General features: G+C 52.3%; 5 protein-coding genes across 6 annotated transcripts; 4 read left to right on the top strand and 1 right to left on the bottom strand.

Moving 5' to 3' along the window:
* Nucleotides 1-72: 72 nt before the first annotated feature.
* On the bottom strand, nucleotides 73-3517 carry LOC146759267 (uncharacterized). Of its 2 annotated transcripts, none has more exons than XM_085510630.1 (8): nucleotides 3227-3517; nucleotides 1550-1621; nucleotides 1380-1451; nucleotides 1188-1259; nucleotides 1021-1098; nucleotides 750-863; nucleotides 488-629; nucleotides 73-383 (listed from the first exon to the last, which is right to left on the bottom strand). In XM_085510630.1, exons 3-8 carry the CDS (start codon nucleotides 1381-1383, stop codon nucleotides 203-205), a joined length of 591 nt encoding a protein of 196 aa, XP_085366756.1. In that variant the 5' UTR covers nucleotides 1384-1451; nucleotides 1550-1621; nucleotides 3227-3517; the 3' UTR covers nucleotides 73-202. The 2 variants fall into 2 exon arrangements, with proteins under 2 accessions (XP_085366756.1, XP_085366755.1); XM_085510629.1 differs by lacking the exon at nucleotides 3227-3517 and adding an exon at nucleotides 1873-2553.
* On the top strand, nucleotides 1959-4017 carry LOC146759266 (uncharacterized). The gene is made up of 5 exons (XM_085510340.1): nucleotides 1959-2152; nucleotides 2357-3255; nucleotides 3354-3416; nucleotides 3515-3586; nucleotides 3686-4017. The coding sequence occupies exons 1-5, from the start codon at nucleotides 1959-1961 to the stop codon at nucleotides 4015-4017; spliced, it is 1560 nt and encodes a 519-aa protein (XP_085366466.1).
* A 958-nt stretch (nucleotides 4018-4975) lies between these two features.
* LOC146759265 (uncharacterized) lies at nucleotides 4976-6008 on the top strand (the record flags this gene model as incomplete). Its single annotated transcript, XM_085510339.1, has 1 exon — nucleotides 4976-6008. A coding segment is annotated over exon 1 (999 nt), but the record flags the coding sequence as incomplete, so codon positions are not given.
* Nucleotides 6009-6010: 2 nt separating this feature from the next.
* On the top strand, nucleotides 6011-7173 carry LOC146759264 (uncharacterized). Its single transcript, XM_085510631.1, has 3 exons — nucleotides 6011-6068; nucleotides 6167-6238; nucleotides 6338-7173. The coding sequence occupies exons 1-3, from the start codon at nucleotides 6059-6061 to the stop codon at nucleotides 6667-6669; spliced, it is 414 nt and encodes a 137-aa protein (XP_085366757.1). The 5' UTR covers nucleotides 6011-6058; the 3' UTR covers nucleotides 6670-7173.
* Nucleotides 7174-8698: 1525 nt separating this feature from the next.
* Nucleotides 8699-9701, top strand: LOC146759263 (uncharacterized). The gene is made up of 3 exons (XM_085510632.1): nucleotides 8699-8711; nucleotides 8810-8881; nucleotides 8981-9701. Exons 1-3 carry the CDS (start codon nucleotides 8702-8704, stop codon nucleotides 9310-9312), a joined length of 414 nt encoding a protein of 137 aa, XP_085366758.1. The 5' UTR covers nucleotides 8699-8701; the 3' UTR covers nucleotides 9313-9701.
* The last annotated feature ends 8968 nt before the right edge of the window (nucleotides 9702-18669 follow it).

Here is an 18669-nt window from a genome sequence, read left to right as displayed (position 1 = left end):
GCCAGGCCTCCTCCTCTCTCAACAGGCGACTCTTGGAGGACTCACCCAAAAGTGACACAAACAGCACAGTAATGATGTTTTAATTGATTTATTTGATAATTTGATGTTTGATAATTGCAATAGAAACCCTGACAGTCACAGCTGATGGCAGAAGCTGTTGTCCCAGGAGGGTGATGTTACAGACTGCAGGGAGGAAAGGCCGCTAAAATCCCCTGTAGGATCGAGGTGGGGGTGGTGGTGGGGGTGGCGGCCGGCGGGGTCTTTCTGGTGAGTAGATGGGGCTGGGGGAACGCGGGGGGGGCGGCATCCGGGCGGGACGTCTGTCTGCATATGGTGATCCACCACGGGCAGCAATGCGGGCTTTCGCCATTTCCGTGAGTTGCCTGTAGAGATGGGAGATGCTGAGGGCACGGCTAAATGCCCCGCTCTCCTTCCGCCTGGAGCAGAAGTGGAATAAAGAGCGTGCTGGGAAGGGGGAGCTACTCACTGGTGTCTCTGCCTCCGCCATCGGATATAAATGAAACAGCCGATTATGGCCAGGATCACGGGAACAAATACAGCTATAGCGCCCTTCAAGCAATACATGGGGGCATCTCTCAAAAGGATCCCATTGTTGGCTTCTTTATCAGCTGTAAATGAAGGAACAACTCTGGTCAGTTCTGCACCTCATGCCCAGCAGGCAATCTCAGCAGAGCTCTGCAACAACAGAAGCTCCGACCGTCAGCCATAGAGCTCTGCACGGCCTTCACCTGCAGCGCCAGCTGCTCTCATGTCCTCCGTGTCATCAGGGAAGCTGTAGATGGGCTGCGTGCGGCTGTTGCCCTGCTGAATCACGGGCTTGTCTACAGAATCTCCATTGATCTCTTTAGAAAGAAGGCAGCAGAGTGGGACTGTCAATATCTGCCCTTGTCAGGAGGAGGACATCCTCAGGAGGCATTACGTCTCCAAAGGCATCAGTATTTTGTGTATGTATATGTAGATCAGTTTCCCAGTTCAGGTAACTGACAGAAATAGACCCACCAGGCACTTCATTTTGTCTGGTCATCGTCCTCATCCTTGGTGAAATCCTTCTCAGTTTCCCCATCCGTCTGACAGGGCCTGCACAGAACGAAGCAGGGCACGTTTCAGACACACCAGCCATTGAACTGAGCGCTCTCTGGGGAAGTCCATCCAGACAGACTACTCACCACTGGGATACCAGCGGGGCTCCAGCACGTCATCCAGCTTCGGCTTTGGCACAGACCTCTCTGGAGGCACTTCTACAAGAACCATGAGAGCTTTCCATCATACACTGCAATCCATATCACTGCGGAACGGCACAACTGGTGCCAGGGGATGGTGCAGGGACGGGGCACATGCAGCTCTGTGCTCTCACTTACCCATACCATCCACTCTCGGTTTTGCTACAAGAGGTGGCTGAGATTCTGCATCCCATTCCCCTCCACTCACACCTGTAACCAAACAGAACAGAGCAGCTCGTGTCAAACACGGAAAGGGAATAGAGGAAAAGAAGAGGGGGAGCCCCCCAAGGCTGTGCGCTTGCAATCACCTCTGGGTTCCACCTCAGGAACAGAAGCACCATCCGACCAGGGAACAGCGTTAAATGAACCCGGGTAATTATCTACAATAAGAAACAGACGAGAGAAATTTCCATTAAACGTGTGCAATGCCGTCTTGTTCCACATGGAGCAGCATTACCCACTCGGGCCCTTCATACTGCAGGTCTTTGATGGGCACAAAGGAAGGAGATGCTACAGCGCACAAGGAAAAACCTGCCTGGTTCTTCCCCTGCCCAGCACGTCCCCCATGCAATGGCCACGGGGACACAGTCTGATTTCTTGCCCCCCATTCTGCTCAGCTTTGCTCACCCACCTGGTCCTGGTTCTTGCCATTGAGCAGCAATGACTTTCCAAAACATTGTGGCCAAAAGGAGGATGATGATGAGATGGGCAGAGGCCATGGCTCTCCACACTAATCTCAAGCTGTCACCACCACGATCACAGCCAAAGCAAATGCCGGTGATGGGGCAGGAACCGAGCAGTGCATGTGACACCAGGGGTAACGTCACAGAGGGACATTGTGAGCTCAGAGGAGAGGGGCTGGCCTCAGCGGTGACGGAACCCCCGCTGCCACTTTCGATCTGCCACGGCAGGTAAGGCAGCAGCTCCTCCTGCTCCTCCACTGCGACCCTCCTAGTGATCCCAGTGCCCCAGATCTCACCCCAGTCTCTATTTGGGCATTTCCCCACAGAGAGAATTCCTCAGTTGATGGTGACGGAGATTCCGACACTTGACGCTGGTTTAATTGGATCCTTTTTGACTGCACCGGACACTGCTGTGATGAATTCCAACAACAGCAGAGCAGTGGAGGTGCCACTGCACCTTGTCTCTGTCCCCACTGTCACCTTTGTGGGACCTCAGGCCTCTGCCCAGCCATGGGTAAGAGGTTTCCAGAGACAGGGAGCGCAGCTTCCTCCTGGGGCGCTGCCCCCAAATGTAGTCCAGCTGCCACCTGGGGGGCAGCCCCCAAATGTGGTCCAGCTGCCACATGGGGGGATCCCCCCAAATGTGGTCCAGCTGCCACATGGGGGGATGCCCCTAAAGGTGGTCCAGCTCCTACCTGGGGGGCAGCCCCAGACTGTCACCCAGCTGCCACCAGCGGGGATGGCCACTAACGTGGTCCAGCTGCCACGTGGGGGGCAGCCCCTAAATGTGGCCCAGCTGCCACGTGGGGGGCAGCCCCCAAATGTGGCCCAGCTGCCACGTGGGGGGGAGCCCCCAAACGTCCAGCTGCCACCTGGGGTTGTCCCCATGGTTGTGGGTCAGCTCCCAGCTGATGGGCAGGAGTTACCCCTCCTGCTGCTCCTCCCTGGGGGGATGAAGCCGGGCATGCCTCCCCCAAATGCCCCTGCCCAACACCGGCAACATCCCCAGCGGGCAGGGACACTGCAGCCCCAGCAGCCGATGGGGCTGCGGCCTGGGGCCAGGCTGCATGGGAAGCGCCCGCGGTCTGCAGGCAGCTGCCCAATGCAGACCCCCAGCCGCCCTCTGAAGAAGGTCCGCAGAGAACCACCACGGCAGCATCAGGTGATCACCGTGCGCTGCTCCCTGCGCACCCGCCGGGCACAGGAAGGTCAGCCCCTCGGAGATGCTGTGGTGCGCAAAGAGGACCAGGGGAACTCAGCACCCACCAACGTGAGCCCCAAACCCACCACGGCTCCACTCACCTGCAGCACCGCAGCACCGGGATCTGGTGGTGAGTTTGGGGGCTGCAGGGTGGGTTGCAGGCTGTCCGCACCGGGTGGCTGTGGGAAAGCTGGCATTGCCACAATGGGGATGTTCTTGCTTTTCCAGCAGCGACACCAAGCTCAGACATCCCGGAGGACATCAAGGATCTCCTGACATCCATGGACAGCTGTGAGTCTGGGGGCTGTAGAGCTCAAAGGGGGGTGTTGGCACTGAGTGGCTGTGGGAAGGCTGGCATTGACCCACTGGGGATGTTCTTGCTTTTCCAGCAGCAGCATCCAACACTGAGATCCCGGATGACATCTCCGACATGGATGATCTGCTCGCCTGGCTCAACAGAGGTGAGTCTGGAGGCTTCAGAGCTGCTGGGGGGGGGTGTCTGCACCGAGTGGCTGTGGGAAGGCTGTGATCATCATCTGGGGATGTTCTTGGCTTTTCAGAAGTGGCGAGTCTTCAGGAGGTCCCCCAGCAGAACCAGGACCCCGTTAACATCCAAACGGAAGGGACCAAAGATGCTGCTGGCGCGGATGTGATGGCATTCCTTGACAAGCTGCTGTCTGAGCTGGACAGCCAGAGTACGGCAGCTGTCCCCAGCCCAACTGAGCTGCCTGCGCCGACCGCCCTGTGCAATGGCAGCATCCAGGCCACAAAGAGGAAGCTGCCTCAGGGCCAGGATGCTCCAGACCCAAAGCGCCGCGTTTGGAGAAGCTGGAAACAGCCCATGTGCTACCGCAGGAGACACGGCCAGAGACAGCAGTTAAGATCCCTGTAGCCCTGGGCTCCTCGCCAGCTCCTGCAGCAGCAGCGCTCCAGGGGCTCCAACATCAGCCCCAGCCCTACACCTCCAAACCTGGGCTGTCCACCAACAACACCTCGGACTCTATTATGTTATTTTATGATATTTTATTTTGGTTTATATTACGTTAAATTTTGTTTTAAACTATGTTATTTTACGTTTAATTCTGTTATGTTAAACTATGTTACTTTCTGTTCAATTACATTTAATTAATTAAATTAAATTAAATGCTTCGTATTCACTTTGTTACACCTGCACTCCTTCCTGCAGCACCAAAGCCCCCCCAGTCCCCAACACCCACCAGGTGATGCTGGTTGTGGTTGCATTGAGCCAAGAGCTGCAGCTCCTCACTGATGTCCTGCATCAATTCTGCTGTTTCCAACGCCCCCATCGCCTTGTTTTGTGCCTGGGGAAGGAGATGGTCACACACTGAGTGCTGACCTGGGGCACTGGGAGGTTAAAGATGGACACAGACAGCGCTGGGGGGCACTGATTTTGCACATGGAGGTTGATGCTGATACTGGGAGGCAATGGGAGCAGCAGGGGGCACTGGGGAGCTTTGGGCAGCACTTGTTCTGGGGGGGTTCAGGCAGTACCAGGTTTTAACCTCATTAATGCCCCCCAACATCTGCCCCAAGCAAATGCCGGTGATGGGGAAGGAACCGAGCAGTGCATGTGACACCAGGGGTAACGTCACAGAGGGACATTGTGAGCTCAGAGGAGAGGGGCTGGCCTCAGCGGTGACGGAACCCCCGCTGCCACTTTCGATCTGCCACGGCAGGTAAGGCAGCAGCTCCTCCTGCTCCTCCACTGCGACCCTCCAAGTGATCCCAGTGCCCCAGATCTCACCCCAGTCTCTACTTGGGCATTTCCCCACAGAGAGAATTCCTCAGTTGATGGTGACGGAGATTCCGACACTTGACGCTGGTTTAATTGGATCCTTTTTGACTCCACTGGACATTGCTGTGATGCAGTCCAACATGCCACTGCAACCTGTCTCTGTCCCCACTGTCACCATTGTGGGACCTCAGGCCTCTGCCCAGCCATGGGTAAGAGGTGTCCAGAGACAGGGAGCGCAGCTTCCAGCTGGGGCAATGCCCCCAAATGTGGTCCAGCTGCCACCTGGGGGGATGCCCCCAAATGTGGTCCAGCTGCTACCTGGGGGGATGCCCCCAAATGTGATCCAGCTGGTACCTGGGGGGCAGCCCCAAAGTGTGGTCCAGCTCCTACCTGGGGGGCAGCCCCAGACTGTCATCCAGCTGCCACCAGCGGGGATGGCCACTAACGTGGTCCAGCTGCCACCTGGGGGGCTGCTCTTAAATGTGGCCCAGCTGCCACGTGGGGGGCAGCCCCCAAATGTGGCCCAGCTGCCACGTGGGGGGCAGCCCCCAAACGTCCAGCTGCCACCTGGGGTCGTCCCCATGGTTGTGGGTCAGCTCCCAGCTGATGGGCAGGAGTTACCCCTCCTGCTGCTCCTCCCTGGGGGGATGAAGCCGGGCATGCCTCCCCTAAATGCCCCTGCCCAACACTGGCAACATCCCCAGCGGGCAGGGACACTGCAGCCCCAGCAGCCGATGGGGCTGCGGCCTGGGGCCAGGCTGCATGGGAAGCGCCCGCGGTCTGCAGGCAGCTGCCCAATGCAGACCCCCAGCCGCCCTCTGAAGAAGGTCCGCAGAGAACCACCACGGCAGCATCAGGTGATCACCGTGCGCTGCTCCCTGCGCACCCGCCGGGCACAGGAAGGTCAGCCCCTCGGAGATGCTGTGGTGCAAACAAAGGACCAGGGGAACTCAGCACCCACCAACGTGAGCCCCAAACCCACCACGGCTCCACTCACCTGCAGCACCGCAGCACCGGGATCTGGTGGTGAGTTTGGGGGCTGCAGGGTGGGTTGCAGGCTGTCCGCACCGGGTGGCTGTGGGAAAGCTGGCATTGCCACAATGGGGATGTTCTTGCTTTTCCAGCAGCGACTCCAAGCTCTGACATCCCGGAGGACATCAAGGATCTCCTGACATCCATGGACAGCTGTGAGTCTGGGGGCTGTAGAGCTCAAAGGGGGGTGTTGGCACTGAGTGGCTGTGGGAAGGCTGGTGTTGACCCACTGGGGATGTTCTTGCTCTTCCAGCAGCAGCATCCAACTCTGAGATCCCGGATGACATCTCCGACATGGATGATCTGCTCGCGTGGCTCAACAGTGGTGAGTTTGGAGGCTTCAGAGCTGCTGGGGGGGGGTGTCTGCACCGAGTGGCTGTGGGAAGGCTGTGATCATCATCTGGGGATGTTCTTGGCTTTTCAGAAGTGGCGAGTCTTCAGGAGGTCCCCCAGCAGAACCAGGACCCCGTTAACATCCAGACGGAAGGGACCAAAGATGCTGCTGGCGCGGATGTGATTGCATTTCTTGACAAGCTGCTGTCTGAGCTGGACAGCCAGAGTACGGCAGCTGTCCCCAGCCCAACTGAGCTGCCTGCGCCGACCGCCCTGTGCAATGGCAGCATCCAGGCCACAAAGAGGAAGCTGCCTCAGGGCCAGGATGCTCCAGACCCAAAGCGCCGCGTTTGGAGAAGCTGGAAACAGCCCATGTGCTACCGCAGGAGACACGGCCAGAGACAGCAGTTAAGATCCCTGTAGCCCTGGGCTCCTCGCCGGCTCCTGCAGCAGCAGCGCTCCAGGGGCTCCAACATCAGCCCCAGCCCTACACCTCCAAACCTGGGCTGTCCACCAACAACACCTCGGACTCTATTATGTTATTTTATGATATTTTATTTTGGTTTATATTACGTTAAATTTTGTTTTAAACTATGTTATTTTACGTTTAATTCTGTTATGTTAAACTATGTTACTTTCTGTTAAATTACATTTAATTAAATTAATTAAATTAAATTAAATGCTTCGTATTCACTTTGTTACACCTGCACTCCTTCCTGCAGCACCAAAGCCCCCCCAGACCCCAACACCCACCAGGTGATGCTGGTAGTGGTTGCATTGAGCCAAGAGCTGCAGCTCCTCACTGATGTCCTGCATCAATTCTGCTGTTTCCAACGCCCCCATCGCCTTGTTTTGTGCCTGGGGAAGGAGATGGTCACACACTGAGTGCTGACCTGGGGCACTGGGAGGTTAAAGATGGACACAGACAGCGCTGGGGGGCACTGATTTTGCACATGGAGGTTGATGCTGATACTGGGAGGCAATGGGAGCAGCAGGGGGCACTGGGGAGCTTTGGGCAGCACTTGTTGGTGTGGGGGGGGTTCAGGCAGTACCAGGTTTTAACCTCATTAATGCCCCCCAACATCTGCCCCAAGCAAATGCCGGTGATGGGGCAGGAACCGAGCAGTGCATGTGACACCAGGGGTAACGTCACAGAGGGACATTGTGAGCTCAGAGGAGAGGGGCTGGCCTCAGCGGTGACGGAACCCCCGCTGCCACTTTCGATCTGCCACGGCAGGTAAGGCAGCAGCTCCTCCTGCTCCTCCACTGCGACCCTCCTAGTGATCCCAGTGCCCCAGATCTCACCCCAGTCTCTATTTGGGCATTTCCCCACAGAGAGAATTCCTCAGTTGATGGTGACGGAGATTCCGACACTTGACGCTGGTTTAATTGGATCCTTTTTGACTGCACCGGACACTGCTGTGATGAATTCCAACAACAGCAGAGCAGTGGAGGTGCCACTGCACCTTGTCTCTGTCCCCACTGTCACCTTTGTGGGACCTCAGGCCTCTGCCCAGCCATGGGTAAGAGGATTCCAGAGACAGGGAGTGCAGCTTCCTCCTGGGGCGCTGCCCCCAAATGTGGTCCAGCTGGTACCTGGGGGGATGCCCCCAAATGTGGTCCAGCTGGTACCTGGGGGGCAGCCCCAAAGTGTGGTCCAGCTCCTACCTGGGGGGCAGCCCCAGACTGTCATCCAGCTGCCACCTGCGGGGATGGCCACTAATGTGGTCCAGCTTCCACCTGGGTTGCTGCTCTTAAATGTGGCCCAGCTGCCACGTGGGGGGCAGCCCCCAAATGTGGCCCAGCTGCCATGTGGGGGGCAGCCCCCAAACGTCCAGCTGCCACGTGGGGCCGTCCCCATGGTTGTGGGTCAGCTCCCAGCTGATGGGCAGGAGTTACCCCTCCTGCTGCTCCTCCCTGGGGGGATGAAGCCGGGCATGCCTCCCCTAAATGCCCCTGCCCAACACTGGCAACATCCCCAGCGGGCAGGGACACTGCAGCCCCAGCAGCCGATGGGGCTGCGGCCTGGGGCCAGGCTGCATGGGAAGCGCCCGCGGTCTGCAGGCAGCTGCCCAGTGCAGACCCCCAGCTGCCCTCTGAAGAAGGTCCGCAGAGAACCACCACGGCAGCATCAGGTGATCACCGTGCGCTGCTCCCTGCGCACCCGCCGGGCACAGGAAGGTCAGCCCCTCGGAGATGCTGTGGTGCACAAAGAGGACCAGGGGAACTCAGCACCCACCACCGTGAGCCCCAAACCCACCACGGCTCCACTCACCTGCAGCACCGCAGCACCGGGATCTGGGGGTGAGTTTGGGGGCTGCAGGGTGGGTTGCAGGCTGTCCGCACCGGGTGGCTGTGGGAAAGCTGGCATTGCCACAATGGGGATGTTCTTGCTTTTCCAGCAGCGACACCAAGCTCCGACATCCCGGAGGACATCAAGGATCTCCTGACATCCATGGACAGCTGTGAGTCTGGGGGCTGTAGAGCTTGAAGGGGGGTGTTGGCACTGAGTGGCTGTGGGAAGGCTGGCATTGACCCACTGGGGATGTTCTTGCTTTTCCAGCAGCAGCATCCAACACTGAGATCCCGGATGACATCTCCGACATGGATGATCTGCTCGCCTGGCTCAACAGTGGTGAGTTTGGAGGCTTCAGAGCTGCTGGGGGGGGGTGTCTGCACCGAGTGGCTGTGGGAAGGCTGTGATCATCATCTGGGGATGTTCTTGGCTTTTCAGAAGTGGCGAGTCTTCAGGAGGTCCCCCAGCAGAACCAGGACCCCGTTAACATCCAAACGGAAGGGACCAAAGATGCTGCTGGCGCGGATGTGATTGGGTTTCTTGACAAGCTGCTGTCTGAGCTGGACAGCCAGAGTACGGCAGCTGTCCCCAGCCCAACTGAGCTGCACGAGCCGACAGCCCTGTGCAATGGCAGCATCCAGGCCACAAAGAGGAAGCTGCCTCAGGGCCAGGATGCTCCAGACCCAAAGCGCCGCGTCTGGAGAAGCTGGAAACAGCCCATGTGCTACCGCAGGAGACACGGCCAGAGACAGCAGTTAAGATCCCTGTAGCCCTGGGCTCCTCGCCGGCTCCTGCAGCAGCAGCGCTCCAGGGGCTCCAACATCAGCCCCAGCCCTACACCTCCAAACCTGGGCTGTCCACCAACAACACCTCGGACTCTATTATGTTATTTTATGATATTTTATTTTGGTTTATATTACGTTAAATTTTGTTTTAAACTATGTTATTTTACGTTTAATTCTGTTATGTTAAATTATGTTACTTTCTGTTCAATTACATTTAATTAAATTAATTAAATTAAATTAAATGCTTCGTATTCACTTTGTTACACCTGCACTCCTTCCTGCAGCACCAAAGCCCCCCCAGACCCCAACACCCACCAGGTGATGCTGGTAGTGGTTGCATTGAGCCAAGAGCTGCAGCTCCTCACTGATGTCCTGCATCAATTCTGCAGTTTCCAACGCCCCCATCGCCTTGTTTTGTGCCTGGGGAAGGAGATGGTCACACACTGAGTGCTGACCTGGGGCACTGGGAGGTTAAAGATGGACACAGACAGCGCTGGGGGGCACTGATTTTGCACATGGAGGTTGATGCTGATACTGGGAGGCAATGGGAGCAGCAGGGGGCACTGGGGAGCTTTGGGCAGCACTTGTTCTGGGGGGGTTCAGGCAGTACCAGGTTTTAACCTCATTAATGCCCCCCAACATCTGCCCCAAGGCAGCGAACAGCCCATTCTTTCCATGGGGGGAGGCTTCCCCCTTGGGGCTGATGCCCCTCAGTGCTGCTCAGCTCCCCCCTGGGTGTGACACATCCCCACCCCGATGGGGTCCCCTCATTTGTACCCACAAACTCACCGTGGGTGCTTTGAAGGGGTGGGGGGTGGTGGCATCACTCGAGGGGAAACTGAGGCATGTTGCGGGCTGAGAGCTTCAGGGCAGGAGTTTTGGCTGAGCATCACAGCGGGACGGGGATGGTTTTCACTCTGAGTCAAAGCTGAGCATTCCCTTCCTGGAACCAAAGGGTTAATGTCACCCTCCAAGTCTCCTCATCCATGTCCCCTCCCTCCACTTCTCCTTCTCCTTTCTCCCCCTCTGGCTTTTGGGGGATCTCAGCCCCCCATTTCCTCCCATCCTTCTGCCCCCCCCCTTTTCTTGCCCCTAAATGGGGAGAGGACCAAAGGGTCCCCCATTAACCCCCCCCCCCCTTCCAAGCTTCTGCTTTATTTGCCTTTTGGGCCCCAAATGAGTCACTGGGGGATTTTTGGGGGGGGCAGATAAGGGGGTTCTCTGATGGGATGTCGAGGGGTTGGGCACCCATAGGTGCTGCAGCAGGCCCCCTACCGTCCTGCTGCTGTCCCCTATTTACAGCTGGTTCCAGATGTGGGGGCTCCCAACCAACCTGGGGCAGGGTCCCCATCAGCAGAGCCGTGCTGGGTACCCGGGATGTTCTATAGATCAATGAGAGGGAACTAGTGGCGCTGTTGGTCCCATTAAGTTGCCATGAATGGGACAGAGCTCCAGGGACAAGGCACCAAGCTGGGGATCAATCCTAAGTACAACAAGGGGAAGGGAAGGAGCAGAGACCCATCAGCACCAGGACATGGGGACACGGCGACACAGTGATGTCCCCAAAGCCCCGGGGGCTCCGGAAAACCCGGCCCAGTCATTCAGTGCTGAGCCCCAAAACTCCCTTCGGTTCCGGTAAGGAAAGAGTCAATGGCACACGCACGAGAGCAGCCACACACGCCACTTCTCTGAGTTGGAACTACATGATCCTTGAGGTCCCTTCCAACCCGGGTAATTCTGTGATTCTGTGAAGGGAAGCATTACTGGACATGCTGCACAGCAGGGGTTAAGACTGGAGGTGGTCAGGGCTGTAGTGACCATGCCCTCCTAGAGTTCCTCATCTCAAGGAATGCGGGCCTGGCAAAAAGCAAAGTCAGGACCCTGAGCTTCAGGAGAGTCAGCTGCAGGCTGTTCAAAGAATTCTTGGACGAGAGACACTGGAAAACTGTTCTTAGGGGCAAAGGGTTCAAACATCCCTTTGTGTGCACCTGTGTGCAGCCCAACTCCTCAGCACAGCCCTGTGCAAGCACACATTTGTGCCACCGCATCCACGCACTATCTATGTGCTCACACACACTCACACAACCACATCCCTTAGTGCAGCCCTGTGCGCACACACACTCACACATGTGTAACCCCTTCCTTTCACTCCCAAAGTGCACGCACACACCGGTACCACAATGTCCTTGTGCAGCTCCAACACTCTGCACACCCCTGTGCACGTACATATATGTGCATGCTCGTCCTTGCACACATACCCACAGACCTACACACACCTGAGCAACACCACTGGTTTGTACACTCATGGACACAAATGTGTGTACAACACCATCCATGCACAAATACACACACACACACACACGGATCCCCACTGCTTTGCACAATGCTGTGCACACTCACGTGTGTCATGCACTGATTTCCCATCCAGTCCTCGAGGGGTCACTTACTTAGGACAGGAGTGCAGGGGAGCAGCCAGAAGCTGTTTGCATTCCCTGCTGTCTGCTGGGCAGCTTTGCTGGAGATGCTTGAGTTGCTTTGCTTTTCCTTGGGAGGTGGGAAGGAGCTTTGAATTTGAGGCACATCCCGTGCCAGAGCATCCCGATGGCACAAGGGGGATCAGGGCCCCTCTATTGGTTACCCCGGTGGCTTGCAGCAACTGGAACTTTTTGCCTATTGAGAAAGCTAAAAAGTGTGAGTTCCTCCTGACCCATATCAACAAAAATCTCAACCATAAAAAAGAGACGTCTTCGTATTCAAGCAAATGACAACAGTAAGACCATGCATGTTGTTTTGTTGTATTTCCTCTGTAATCATGGGGAGGATATGAAGAAGTGGTATAATTCATCCACTTCTGCACTTCAGGCACAAGTTCCTTAGAATTGGAAGAGACCCTTAAAGGCCATCTAGCCCAGCTCCCCTGCAATAAAAAGGGACATTCACAGCTAGATCAGGTTGCTCACAGCCTGGTCATTAGTCATCCCAGAGGCAAAACACACACTGAATGATCTCTCCTTCAGTCATAAATCCTTGGAGACAACAGCATTGACACTGCATGTTACTGAAGCAGTAAAAGAAATTGCTCCTGTAACTCTCCTTGTGTTAAGTAAAATGATGATAAAAAGCAATGGAATGCTTTGGCAGGACACCAAAACCATCCTCCTTCCTTGATATCTGCTGCAATGGAACCTTCCACTGGAAGAAAGCCTCTGATGACTTGTCACCCCAGAGAGGTCAGCTTTAGAAGCAGGACTGCTGCACAATAGAATGAACTGGAGCTCCTTAGCATCTCTTACATCCAGGAGGGGTGTGATCAGACCCACCTATCACCTTCAGGTGCGCTTTCTGACACCTTGTCTGACTTCACTGTCACTGTGCCAGCATCCTCAGGCTTAACCTGCTTCATTGTCAGTGTGCAGCAATTGCCAACGTTCTTGATGTCATTGTAATTGTTGGTGTAAAGGAGGTTGCCATTCAGGAACCATTCCACGTCCTCGTCATTATGGGACAGCTCGCAGGAGAAGACAGCAGAGCTCTCTTCTTCAATTTCTACATCCTGCAGGTGCTTCGTTACTTCTACATTGCGGGCTGTGGGGAAACAAGGTGAACTGTTACCACTGTTACTATAAATCATACTGGGATGTGGTAGAATGGTTGGACTAGATGATCTTTGTGTAATCATCTATGTGAAGATAATACATGTATAAAGTTAGCAGGAGAGAACGGCAGAAGTCAACCTCAAGAAGAGAAATCTGAGGTGAAATAGGACATGGAAGAGGCCACCCTCCCTGCTCATACCTTCAGCTGTCAGCGTGGCCTCAGTCTCTGCAATTCCTGCCTTGCACTTGTACACACCAGCATCATCGGGCTTCAGCTTCAGAATTCTGAGCTCTACTGAATGCTTATCCCTCTTGATCTTGTACTTCTCAGAGGGCTCGATGGGTGTGCGGCCCTTGAACCATTTCACAACCTTTGGAGAAGGCCTGAAGTCACAGGACAGGATGACAGAATGACGTTCCAAAGCTGTCTTGTCCTCCAACTTCCTGGTGATTTCTATATGGTAATCTGCAAAGCAGGGGTGGAAGAGAAGAAAGGATGAGGACAATTGGAAGAAGAGGAAAGTCTCTTGCGTGTATTCCATTCCAATTAATGTCAAGTTCACAATGGTTCTTTGAACGACTCTAAAGATAAAACAAACGATTGTCTATAGGGAATGCCATTGACTACATTTCTATGAAGTAATACTGTACAGTATCTACCAAATGCAAGGTCCAGCTCTTGTTCTGTGCTTATTAAATTGCTCCCAATTGTTGAGGCTTTTATTCAAATAAGAGTGAGTTGAAAATATAACAAGTACTTTAGGATGTGAATGGATAATCTTACGCTGGGGACAACAGCAGATAAAAAGCCTGCAAGTTTCTTTCAGATGAAATCAATGACAAACCGCACCAAATTTAGGTGCTACCAAACTTAAACTTGTCTAGTTCAGAAATACAATTAATTTCACCTGATTTGACTTCTTTGCTATAGCCAAGGACAAAACCTCAGCTCTGTAAATCTGAATAGTAAGCACATCACAGCTATTCAAACACATCTTTTACTGAGATGCAGCTGTCTCATTTAGTGTCCAACGACTTTGAACTGGAAATGGAGCAGACCAAAGCAGAATCTAAACATGGCTTCTACAAGGACTGATCAAATGCAGCCACCGTCAAATTCAAAGTATCTGATACAGAAGGATCATACTCACTGTCAGACAAAACCTCTTTGGAGAGGTGAACTGACTGCCCTGTTCACCCCCACTTTGGAAATAACTGCACTCATTTCCTACCTGCTCCCAGCAGTGTGGGATGGTGGGATAGCATCACACGTCCCACACTAAGCATCCCACCATGTCACTTGTTCCACCTAAACCTCAGTCCCAAAACAAAAGGGGAACTCGCTTCTGAACCCTCTTCACTTCATTTCAGATGTCTTATATGCTTGATCTCCAACCCACCCCCCACTCAGGAGAAAGACCCCCCGCTTACACCCTACCATCTTGTTGCATTCTGATGTTGTCATCAGCCTTCAGCTTGTTGTCCTCTTTGTACCACTGGGTCTGAACCTCATCGTGTGAAATCTCACAGACAAAAGATGCACTCCCATATTCATTCACTTCCACATCTTCCAGTGCTTTAACAATCTTGATATCTCCAGCTGTGAAACAGTAGAGATATGTTTGTCAGGGTATTTCCAGAACTGAGTGCAGCATCTTTTCCTTACACATATTTGCATAGAAAATAAGTAGGATTATGTTTTATTCTAAACCATCATCCATTCCTGAGTCATTTCTCTCTTCAACACAGTCAATGCATTATTGCCCTTGAACTTAAAGACAGACCTACTAGCTACAATGGAGCTCCCTGCAAACAGTTTTCATGGAAACCAGAATCTCATTTATTCTAAAACCTTTCAAGCAAAATTAAGGGTAGAAAAACAATAGAACTGACTGAATCTTTAAGGTCATTTAGTTCCAGTCCCCCTGCTATAGGCAGGGACACCCCCCTCCACACCAACTCTTCTCCTCAGGGTCAAGGCTTCTCTCAAATCATTCTCCTCTAAGCCTGTGCCTGTGCTTGGGATTGCCCTGACCCAGGTGCAGGGCCTTGTACTTGGCCACACTCAAGTTCATGAGGCTGCCAAGGGCCCACCTCTCCAGCCTGTCCAGGTCCCTCTGAGTAGCATCCCTTCCCTCTAGCACATCAACAGCACCGCTCAGCTTGGTGTCATCTGCAAACTTGCTGAGGCTGCATTTGATTCCACTCTCCATGTTGCCTACAAAAATGTTAAATAACACTGGTCCCAACACCACCCTCCACCTGGACACTGAGCTATTGACTGCAGCTCTCTGAGTGTGACCATCCAGACAGTTCCCTATCCTGCAACTGGTCCATCCATCAAAATCATTTTTCTCCAGTTTGGTGACCAGGATGTCATGCAGGACGGGATCAAATGCTCTGCACAAGTCCAAGTAGATGATTGTCAGTTGCTCTCCCATTATCCACTGATGCTGTTACTCCATCATGAAAGGCCACCAAGTTTGTCAGACATGGCTTGACCTTGATGAAGCCATATTGGTTACCACCAATTACCTCATCTTTATTTTCCAAACTATGCCAAGGAGAACTAGACAGAACTCTACAGTGTTGTGTCACTACAAACCTGTCTGAACCATTGGCTTCTCTGCATGCTCATCACTAGTCTCTCCTTAGCTTGTGTGCCTACAAACAATGTATGGGGAATGTCAGCCACAAATCTTACCTAGGGGACATCTTTGCTTCAAAATCCTTTGAACATCACACAATCCCTTTTAACTCTCCAGGTCTGCATTTAGTTATGTCAGAATCAGGCCATATTTCTGTGCTGCTATATCCCTTTCCTTCTGAAGGGCCTGGATACAACTTGGATTAACCTCAGGAGAAGAGTTCCTGCATAGAATCATAGATTTACCCAGGTTGGAAAAGACATTGAAGATCATCAAGTCCAACCGCAGCCTAACCAGTACCCTAACTCTAAAAACCCTACACTAAATCATATCCCTGAGTACCACATCCAAAAGGCTCTTAAACACAACCAGGGATGGTGATTCAACCACCTTTCTGGGGAGCCTATTCCAGTACCTAAAATCTCTAGTATCTAAATCTCTCTAAAAGAGCACAGGTATTAATCTGACCAGAAAGGTTCCTGTTTGTTCATAAAATGAGCCTTTTCCGCTCCATCTTGCATAGGCCACTGGGCACAGGGTAGCTGGGAGACCACAGAAAAAGTGGTTCTGTGAGCAATAGGGAAACTACTGCCTAATCCAACTCCTCCAATCTCTGCGCTCTGCCAGCATGTCTAAATAGGGTGGCAGATACACACAGGAGATAAATATTTCCACTTCCCTCAGCCAACACTGCTCTGAATTTCTATGGGACACACAGTTAGATGAAAAGGCATTTGACAAAGAAGGAAATGAAAGAGTTTAATCTGCTGTATCATTCTCTCGGTAGCCAGAATAACTAACCCTCGCCAGTGTTAGTTCAAAGAATAGGCAGATTTTATCTCCTGACATGAGCAGTAATTCAAAGAAGCTGGTATATGATCCAGTATCCTGCATATTCACTGCAGGCAGGCAAAGACATTATGAGATAAGGGAGATCTACACATCACTTGTTATGAACACCTCATAAAGATAAAACCACACACAAGAGGAGAGTTTATGAAGAGGACCACTCTTGGACTACTTTCCAAGAGGCATCAATTAGTAACTCTCTTCGCTCATTTTTCACACTACTCCACAGTGTCCTCCTGAGCCCCCTTACTCCTGTTGCCAACTGCTGATGCAGGGAATCCTGAGGAACCAAGGATTCATAGTTGTTCCATCAGTAGTCCTTGGTCAGCTCTCCCTCCCTGCCCCTTCTGTTTTGATCCCACTAACCAAATTTTAGTTAGTCTGAAAAGAGGATGGAAACCTCCGCAGCAATTAGTTTCTAAATATCTTGCAATGGGCAGCTTGTAGGAGCCCCATCTCAATGCCCACAGCACAGGAGGCAGGACTGCTTAGCCCATGCACTAGTGCATTTACCAGCACAGATGTAAGCCCAGATCTATGCACACCAAATACAGGCTCTCAGTTTGCACAAGGAGGCATCCATGGAGCTGAAGTATTAGGCAGATATTGTGGTGGGGCAGCAGTTATTGAGACGCCAGACAGAAAGGACACAGATAACGTGGCAACTCAGCTTTACCATTATGACTGATGATGGAACATCTAATTTCACTGCTCAAAAGAGAACTTCCATATAACTGGAAAGAATGAAATTCACAGGGGAAACCACACACAGACACACACAAAAGCAATACAAAGGAGATGAAGGATGGTTCACATACTAGTGATTCACTCTGAGACGCAAGCAAATGAAAGAGTATCCCCAACCATTTGCCTCCTGAAATGCTAAGTATATAAACTCATTGCTGTGATAACTCTGCCAGACGTGAGTCATACACTGTAAAACCTTATGGGGTCAATCAGTTTAACTTCATAAATTCATTACACCAACAAAAACAGACCATCATGTCCAGGCTGGTTCATTTCAGCTCTTCAAAGCTGTTGGTAAAACTGCCTGAGAGCTGAAATGCTTACCAGCAAAAGCTAAAAACTGTAAATCAAATGTAATAGGCTGGCTTTGTCTACTGTATAGAAATGATGCCTGAAAAAAAGAAAATAAAAAAGAACGTAAACCAGAACAAATGGAATGGCTACATAAAACGCTGTTCCTTTCCAGGACAGAGATTGGAACTGGATGATCCTCCAGGTCCCTTCCAACAAAAGGCATTCTGTGATGCTTCTTGTATGACTCTCATGACTCTTTCGTCCCCTAGCTGCCATTTACTTATGTCTTCAAAACATCAACTTATACAAAACATTCCTGTAGTATTCTCTCCCATGCTAAATGAGCCCTTCCAAGACAAAAACATGTTACATAGAGCACACCCCCTAGTGCTTGACACAAAGCCCCTGTTCTGAAACTTCCTGAGACGCAGCTGCATTGCAGAGTTGTTCTAGTGGTACAGGCACGTGGGAATGGAGAAGTGCAATCAGAACTTTCTTGTCTATGGCCTCATTCCCACAGCAAAAGGAAATTCCTGAAGATTTTAAAAGATGGAGCTGCCTCACAACTGTATTTAGAATAATTTGTTCAATTTCCTCATCAGAAATTAACCACCCCAAAGTTCAGCTCCAAAAATTTTAAGCATAGCAGGGAAAACTTACAAACTAATGACCGTTTTCTAAAACATTCTAGAATGAAAGGCCAAAATGTGTTCTCTCTCACCTGTGACATGAATCTTGAAGGTGAGTTTCTGGCCAGCAGCCTCGCAGCTGTACTCCCCTGCATCTTTCTTCTCTACCTGGATCACCACCAGCCGACACTGTTTGCCCTCTGACTCCACCTTGAACTTCTTGCTCGAGGTGATCAGTTTCCCCTCCTTGTACCACTTCACCTCCATCTTCTCCTGGGCCACCTCGCAGCTCAGCGTGGCATTTTGAGTCAGTGCAGCCTTCACCTCCTTTTGTACCTTGTCCTTTTTTGTAAACACGTCTTCTTTCTCTGCAGGGACATCACAACAGTCACACCATTTTGCTGTAGTCTGCTGCAGAGCTTACTCCAGTTCCCCATTTTCATTATACTTGCCCTTCACAGGGACCATCATGATGCCTCATTAAGACAGGAAAATACTTTCCCCTCTATTTTGCCTTGGGAAATGAATAGGCATATCATTTCATATCATATCATAAATCTAAACATTTCGCAGTCTGAT

Source organism: Coturnix japonica, chromosome 10 (assembly GCF_054131305.1).
Source record: "Coturnix japonica strain WE chromosome 10, WE-NBRP24, whole genome shotgun sequence".
Lineage (NCBI taxonomy): Eukaryota > Metazoa > Chordata > Aves > Galliformes > Phasianidae > Coturnix > Coturnix japonica.
This window is presented reverse-complemented; position numbering and strand designations above follow the sequence as displayed.